This window comes from Cryptomeria japonica, chromosome 11 (assembly GCF_030272615.1).
Source record: "Cryptomeria japonica chromosome 11, Sugi_1.0, whole genome shotgun sequence".
NCBI lineage: Eukaryota > Viridiplantae > Streptophyta > Pinopsida > Cupressales > Cupressaceae > Cryptomeria > Cryptomeria japonica.
In genome coordinates, this window is record NC_081415.1 from 150,391,088 (window position 1) to 150,400,372 (window position 9,285).

Here is a 9,285-nt window from a genome sequence, read left to right on the forward strand (position 1 = left end):
TCACTTTTCTGTTATGAGCATGGGGTATCATTAGCACATTCATTAGATTATTTCCCACAGGGAAATGGATAGGCAGAGTCTAGTAATAAGAATCTAGTGGCCATCATAAAAAAATTGGTATCTGACAATTCCCGAGATTGGCACAAAAGGCTCTATGAAGCATTGTGGGCAGACCGGATCACACCAAAAAGAGCTATTGGGATGGCTCCGTTTGAATTAGTATATGGGATTGGAGCTCAAGTATCTTTACCCCTGGAGTTATCGGCAGCTAAATTGCAATCGGTCATCGAAGATCAATTCTTTAAAAATTCATTGGAAAAGAGAGTCATGTACCTGCACAAGCTGGAAAATGAGAGGAACAGATTAGTTGATCACATCACGGAACACCAGATGAATGTAAAGCGCATTTTTGATAGGAAAGCTCGACCAAGAAATTTCCTTAAGAATGATGAAGTGCTCCTGTGGGATAAGAGGAAAGAACCGAAAGGAACACACGGAAAATTTGAATCTCTTTGGAAAGGTCCGTTCTTTATTTCAGAAGTGGTTGGTCCTAACACTTTCTGTTTGAAATACCCAGATGGAACAATTCTGCCTTTTACATATAACGGGCAGGATTTGAAGCTGGTCAAATTCTAAGTTTTGATGTCCCCTGCTGTGTACATAGTATTTTGTTGTGCCTAGTTTTCTCGTTCTTGTTGTTTTCTTTCCTGTCTGCTATTTTGAGTTCCTTCTCCTGTTTCTGAGTTCTCTGTGTATTCCGCATACACAGCCCCCAGTCAGAGCCCCTGTTTGTTGTGTTTAGAGTCGCCATATTATTTCAAAGGTCCCCCCTTTTAAAAACCCCACCTATCTTATTCGAGGTCTCCTCTTTATCATCTAAGTATCTATCGTCTTTTGAATAAGTCGGTCAAGGTCGCAAGTTTCCACAGTCATTGCTTCCCCCCCTTTGAATCGCTTTGAATCATTTCGAACCTCGGTTCGAAGTAGTTCAAAGTGATTCGACCAAATTTTTCATACTAACACTATTTCTTTGGCAGGAAGTATCTTTATCGCGGCGGTCCTTTTTGTAATACTTTGAACCGTTTTGAAGCTTGGTTCAAACCTATTCAAAGTAGTTTTTGGCAAGTACCGACGTCAGGAGTTTATTTTTGGAGTACGTTGTGCCGCCTTTCTCTCAGAGCAATCAATGGTCCCGTCGGCATGTCAAATCAAAAGATTTTATTTCTTTTTCAAGGAAAAGGGCATCATTATTATGAGTGTGAGTAGACCTTCGTTTCATGCAAGACTGGATATCGCACGAAATAAATTATTATTAGCTCATGCAGAAGGGTAAATCATTAATCAAAGCATTTATGCATCAACGCCTCGAGCATGTCAATCCTGATGTGAGCTGATAAACTATCATTATCTGATCTTCCCATGTATAAAATTCCCCTGTGATAAATTTTCATTCAGTTGCCTGGTAAGTTATCCGAAAACAAAGAAAAAGGATAAAAGAGAGGGGGTCTGATTTCGGAGAGAAGGAGCAGTTAGGGAAGCTAGAGGAGATTATTTTCTTTTCAATGGAAAACAGGTGAGAGTTTGGTAACCTTTGTTCTGTTCTACAAAACTGTTATTTTCAAAGGTTTGTCTGAAAGAAGTCTTGCTTGTTTAAGTTAAGAATGAAGTCGGTTATGCATTTTCTTGGTAATGTTTCTAGCCTTGAATGTAAAAGACCAGTAATTTGTGATATCAATTTAGAAGGGGTAAATGTGGAAAATCTTCAAGCAAGTTTTCTTGTGAATACGGAAGAGGTTAAGGGATGTATGGAAATATTAACGAGCGGGTTAATTGAAGCCGCTGCGTTTCCCCCTGCCTTCGTACACCCTGAACTCTTACAACTCTGCATTGACCATTATGATGTAAGAAGTAAGAGCATAGTAAGCAAAAATGGTAATGTCATACTTTCTGTCTCCAGAGAAACCATTTCTTCTGTTTTGAAATTAACAACAAGTACCTTTGCCGCTTTCTCACCCATTCAAGCTGAAGCTGAGTATCGGGAAAACCCTAGTGTGTACCGAAACACTCTTGCCAGGAAATGGACCAAGGTTAACTATGGAGGTGGGTCTAGACTTCCCAAGGTCATTACTAGAAGCCACATGAAACCCCACATACACGACCTGGTGGTATTATTACACAGGGTGAAAGGTTCAGCTGATGTATGTTTGTTCGAAGAATGGATGTATAGGTACATTGAAATTATCTTAAAAGGTGAACAATGGATAGACTGGGTGGAGATTATTGCCACTTCCCTGAGAAGCCAGCTCAAACGCGCCAAAGAATCTAAAGAAGATTTCTGTATGGCCTCATATTTGACTTATTGTATTGCCTGCACCTGTGATCTGGCCGCTCTTCCACATGAGGTATGGAATGAGGAAATGACCATTTTCCAATATTGCCCGTTGTTGCAAAAAGACAGAGTCCTGGAGGATTTCCGTAAAGTGCATGATATATTGTTTGAAAACATTTATTTGGCTCTAGAAGGTGTTCAGATGCCACGACTCTCTTCTGAATCGCTGAAGCTGGTTCAATATTATGGGAGTTCTTTTATTCAGTTCCCCAGGTTCACATATTTGAGAGTCGAAGGGTTTGAGGAAGAACCTGTGAGGTTGCCTCGATATGCCCTTGATTGTTTCATTTTAGCTAAATTGTGCAGGCAACTTTCTGCTATTATTAAGGATAACCTCCCTCAGGATAAATGGGAAACGGTCTTCCCTATTAAGCTGCACTCTTTGGTGTGTAATAACATGAATGACGCTTCCATCATCGGAAGAAATTTGCTGGGATTCAATCTTGGTTTCTACCGCAGCAGGAGAAACTTCGATAGTAAAGGATATGCAGCTCTAACCCTCGGCCTTGAAATCAACTCAACAGTTGCTCCGCAACTAGAAGATTTATGGGAAGATTGTGAAAATGAAGAAGAAGTCTTGAAAAAGGACCATTCTAGACTCACCCTGCAGCAAATTAATTCTTTCAAATTGAAGTTCAAAACACAAGGGATCGTTGAGGATGGTTCATGTCTAGTTGAACCCGAATGGGAAGAATCAAATGAAACAAAATTCTTGACAGTTGATTGGAGCAAGGAGGAAGATGATGATATTAATTGGGGAGCCAGATCCATATTAACTTATACGGATGATTGGTTGCAGAGGAAAAGGACTGGAAACATCAATGAGTCTTCTACTAAGGTGATTTCTCTCTCGGAACCGCTTCAATCTGACATTCCACTTTCTCATGTTGCAGGTGATACATTGGCCTCAGATAAGAAAATAAAGTTCCCTTCCCAAGTCACGGCTCCTAGAACGAGATCCCATTCCAGGAACAAAGCATTGAAGCAGCCTAGTTCTCAGAAGCAGAAAATGACATCACCAGAGCGGGATTCAAATGACAAGTCCCCTTTTCGAGATGAAGCAGACGATGAAGTCCAATTCATTGAAACACCAAAGGCAGATCAACCCAAGTTCTTGACTCCGACTAAAGATACTCAGATGGTATCCACCACTCCCACTGTTCCTTTATGGTTGTCAAATTCAATCAATAAGAAGCGGAGTTTACAACCAGTGGCCTCGCCAGTAAAGGACATTGTCACTAGGTATGCGGCTAGAGGGTCTAAAGCAAAGAAAATGAAAACGGATGCTTGTCTCACTAAGGATCCAGTGACGGGGAAAATCATAGCGGAAGTGGCTACTTATAAGCAGAAAAGGGAGTCAGGGAAAATTGATGAGGAAGGATTCAAAGTCACTTCTATTGAACTAGGTACCCTTAACAGGAATACTGGCAATAATTTCTTTAAGTTTTCTGCTGACCACATGCTCACTCAATCAGAAAAAGATTCTAAGGAGAAGAAAGAATTGAAAGCAATGGTGGTGACGATGCCCACATACATCAATTCGCTGACTAATTTAGGGCCTAACTCAATAATCCAGCTACCTCAGCCATTCGACCCAAATTCTGCCGAAAGCCAGCAATTGATGAAACAGACGCAGAGGGGAAAATTGCTATCTGACGCTGTGGTTAGTTGGGTAAATAGCATATTAGAGCAAGGGAATAAGTTTATTTCAGAAATTACTAGTATCTATTCTGAAGGTGAAGCATTGCTTGAAGAAATTCAAACTTTGATACCAGTATGGGAGACAGAATTGTCACGGTGTCAAACCATAGTTTCCCGGGTAATTGAGGTTGAAAAGTTTGGAGTTCTCAAATTTTTAGGTGAAAACTCCATGAAGGCCGTGGACCCGTGCACCTTATTTATCCTGAAAAATAATATGAGCTGGAAGGAGTCCATCTACCAAGAAGCCATCAAAGAAGTCCAGGGCATCAAGAATCAAATCACAGACATACATAAGGAACTGGTTAAGGACATGAAGACTGTCAACCCCACAGGCATCCTACAATTGGATGAAAGCAGCATGGACATTGAAGTGTTAACTAGAAGTTTCACCGAAGCAGTCGAGCGGATTAGGGACAAAGAAACTCCCAAGGTCGATGATTTCACTTCATTGGCAGGTATAGAATCCATGCTGCGCCTCAATGAGAAGCTGATGCCATGTCAGAGCCTAAAGATGAAGGAATAGAGGTGGCAGAAGGATGCATGTAGAGCCCGGCTAATGAGTTTAAAGAACCCGCACTCACAGGCCACGCAAGAATTCATGTCTTCTTTCCAGAGCTGGAAGCTGGTATGTCAGACCGTCGGAAATGAAGAAGAAACCGGCGAATATAGCGGAAACTAAATCGTCACCTGCTGGCGTTCTATCTTTTGATAACTGCTTTTTAGTTTTATAATGATTTCTTGTATTAACCCGATAGGGCTGAGTTTTAAGGGAGGCCCTTCGGGATTTCAAAAATAACTATAAATGCTAGGGCATTAAACTGTTTTGGGGGATATTAGCAATAGAATAGGAAAAAATAGCAAGTTAAATATAGTTTTTATATAGATTTTTCCGAAGAACAGTGATGAAGGATAGTATATGCATGTTTTAGCTTCCAAAGACTTTGTGCATTGAAGTTGGATATACATATATGAAAGATTTCGAGTTATGCTTTGAAACTTTGCGTTCTGAGTGTTGAATTATTATCACTTTGTGGAGATAATTCAGCGATTCAAAATTTCCTTATTGCTGTTGGTTAGTTGTAAGTTCATCTATTTCCTGTTTTGATATATGTGGAAAATCTAGCAGAAAATCCATTCTTTGAAATAGATTTTGTTGATTATATGTATGTGAATTTTTCTATTTGCGATCTGTATTTTGTAATTACCTCACTACCTAGGAGTAGTTGAGAGAACCTTATGCACTTTCAGGAAAAAGTGTGATTGTAAAAAAAAAAACTGAATTCATTGTAAATCAGATAAGGGAGCTGTACCTTTAGAAAAATTCAGAGAGGAAGTTAAAATGAAACTAATACTTTCTCAACTGTAGTGAACGATTCTATTCTCTTCATAACATTGGGCATAGAGTAAATTAAGAGAAATTAAGTAAGAGGACAATCTGTTCACTAACAAGGTCCAAGAAGATTTTTCAACTGTTGGCTCTCCATCTCATTCTTGATTTGGATGCAGAGGAAGTACTGTGTGATATGGCATCCCTTGTTTCTGATACAGACAAGGTTTCAACTGACGCAGATGCTATTTTCCAGGACTCAAGGATGCTTGATATTCAGTCTCATGGAGACAGTGCCACACTACCGCCTTCAGAAGGATCTCCCCCCATGCCATCTAAAGAACTGACTCTAGCACCTAAGTGGTTAAGTGAATCAATTACCAAGAAAAGAAATGTGGTTCCTATTCTGGTATCAATGGAGGATGCTGTGAGTAAATGTCTAGGAAAATCCATGAAACCTAAAAGGCTAAAAATGGAGGCTATGATTGGTTTTGACGAAAGCACAAAGCATTGGACTACAGACATTGCCAAACCCACATCTGATAAAGATGCTATTACAACAATAGAAGCAGATTATGCCATTGAACAAGTTGATATGGGGGTCGAAACCAGAGCAGTGGATGTGAAGCATTTGGAGACTTCGACCAAATGGATTATCTCTCGCACTTGGAAGGACAAAAAAGATAAGGCTGAATTGAAGCAGAATTTAATGCAAATGGCTTAGTATATTCATGCTTTGCAGAATAGTCCATTGTCATTGTCTCAAAGCTCATGTAATGCCCCACCAGGAAACCCCAAAGGGATTAAGCCATAACACAAGAATAGAGTGCAAATTTTTTATTTTATTTTTTTTAAAGTTACAACACCAGATACAACAAGATATCAAAGATTCAAATTGCATAGCGGAAGACTTCAACTAACACCTAAAGAGTTTCCCAACGAGATTACTTAAATATCACAATTCACTAACTCGCACAATTAATCCAATAAGCTAATTATCTTAACAACGAGATAATTCATAATCAGGACAATTTCTTTCAAAAGGTGAAAATATAAATAACAAGCGAAGAATTCATCATTAAGATCCATTCATAATCTCCATTCAAGCTCTTCATTGAAAATTACAAACCATACATCTAACATTCTAATACACTAGGATTTCATCATAACATAAGAGATCTTTCCAAGCATATTTAAATTCCTTAACAACAACTGAGTATAATTCATTACTCTAAATTACCTTCTTTCATATTCCAACTTATTGCATTTCAAAAGACGATTACAAACATGCATCTACTATAAATCTCATCTAAACCACTTACGCATTCGATCAACATGGCATTCAAGAAAGAACTGAATATAAGCATTTATAGTTAATTCCATTTATCCACTTAACCATTCTAACATAAGTTAATCATACATGATAAAGCTGAATAAAGGAAACATAAGAGAATATCATCACACGACACCATAATGATCCCGGAGTTCACCCCTAAAGGGCTACATCTCAAGGTCTGTGCAACTGCAAGACCCCTCTGATAAATAATAAAGGTTAAGAATATAAAAGGTTACACCATTTCAATCCAGCCATCAAGGCGATACATGAACAATATACAAGCGACTGCATCGGTCAATAAATATATAAACGATCCCTGAAAAGAACAGGATCCAGTTGAACATAATCAAAGCTAAAACAAGAGGTCCATGAGAGCATCCATACAACTGAACCATCACCACCCAAGGTCTAGTATGAAACCGATACTCACAAGGGCAGAGACAAAAGGACGACCCAGAAAGGTACTCTTAACAGGACAAAACAACAACACACTAGCGAACGTAGGGACAAGTGTCATCACACAACCTGGTATGGATACCATGGCAAGTCTTCATAGGTCCCGGCCCCATAGACTAGGTCACCCTGGCAACCTAATCCGAGCTTCCGGCCCATCCAAGCCTCATGTGGACCCACACATCCTCTCGTGAAGACAAGGAAGATGGTTTGCCATTTCAGGCCTTCTCACAGCATGTCGAATCTATGATAGCACTCGTCTCATGTGTGAGACACATTTATCTTACTTAGAGATTACATTCTAATCTACTTAAAGGTTATCACTTATTAGACTCACTCTCGACGGGTTATCCAGCAGCCACTTTGGGCGCGGCCCCCAATCGAAAGCCACTTTCCCATACGACAGTAGACTAAACTCAGACGAACTCAAAAACCAAGGAATAGACATGGTCAGATGAACGGAGTTCAAGAAGGAGAACAATCATCTGGTCAAACATGACTCAAAGATGAACACTTACTAACGGTACTCTAACTGGAGACCTGACAAACTAAGGTCAACCATGAATTATCATTCGACTCACACACAAGGAGGATATGATCTACTATGACAACACCACAATACAACAGTCAACTCAGAACAGATGACTAAAATAGGTACCCCGAGTCAAGCCATACGACAGGGTCCTACTAAACAAAGCAAAACATGCCATTTCATAATTAAAGGTGAATACAGAAATTAAACTTGCAAGGCAATAATCAGAAAAGACAATATTTCCTCAAATTGATTTAATCATTAAAAGTCGATCAAGTTTTCTACAAGATCTAAATCCAATTACAGTTATCTACCTCATCAAGGGATAAGTTGTTCTTGGTTTTCTAACTCCTAAGGTTCAAAGCATCGAACAGGCAAATTAAGCCATAATGAGTTTTTAAACCAAATTTATAATAATAAAACTCAGACAACCATTAATCTATTAAAGAAGATATTTAATCTCCGACAAAACATCATAGACATACTGGTTCAAAATCAATCCCTACAGATTCATAATTTTCAATCCCAGATGTACCATACGAAGCACGGAAATATAAATATAAAAAGAGAGTCTAAAAGGAGATAATCATTTATGAAAAGCATATCGTTAAATTTCTAATGCCCAACGATAAATATTTCACTACTTTACAATTACTCAAATGATATGTTCTACGATAAAATTTAACATCATCAAGTAGTAATTACCTCGTATATATCCAATTAACATAACAAGATTAATGCCACCTTTAATCGTAATTAAGAACTAATTAACACTAATCATTAAAATAATATTCAACATATAATAAGCATTTTTTATTTTTTTTTGAATGGGAAAAACATAGATTAAAAGAAAAAACCCATTTTATAATATTCAACATATGATAAGCATTTTTTTTTTGAATGATAACAAAAACACATTAAAAAAAAATGTTTTATAAACTATGTTTTAAACAAAACAAAACGCATTTTAAAAACTTGGGGAGGCGAGCTGGGTCGGCCGTGCCCTAACCCGAGCCGCAGGCAAGGTGAAGGCATGCGGGCGGCGCCCACGGTGGTGCCCGCAGGTGCCACGGCGCCCTGCGGCCACTGCCATGGGCCGCAGCCTCAAACATTCTGCGAGCACGAGCAAGGGAACGGGGGATTAAGTGGGGGGACGCGCGGGGGAGCGGAGGGGAGCGGGTGGAGCTCTGCTCCCCGCTCTCCCAAACCCCGACCCACCATGAAACACACACACGCCCAGTTCGGGTTTACTTAAATTTTTCGCCCAGCTCGATAACAAAGCATTAAAATCCTCTTCGAACACACAGTTCGATAATAAAAATAAATGTTTTCATTTTCCATTAAAACACAGTCCGAACTGAAATGAACGCACAGTTCATAAAAAAAACATATAAATTTTCTTTAACACAGTTCGGATTAAAAACAACGATAGACCCACTCAAAAATTTGAAATAACAATTTCGGTTTGATATGAGAATGATGTTTTCTTGATGGTTTGCTCATCCTTAACATACATCCAAGGGTTTCAAACGCCCAAAAGCAAAGAG

At 39.1% G+C, this 9,285-nt stretch overlaps 1 protein-coding gene across 1 annotated transcript; it reads left to right on the forward strand.

Moving 5' to 3' along the window:
- Positions 1–201: 201 nt before the first annotated feature.
- Positions 202–636, forward strand: LOC131860088 (uncharacterized). Its single transcript, XM_059214455.1, has one exon. It carries the CDS (start codon positions 202–204, stop codon positions 634–636), a length of 435 nt encoding a protein of 144 aa, XP_059070438.1.
- The last annotated feature ends 8,649 nt before the right edge of the window (positions 637–9,285 follow it).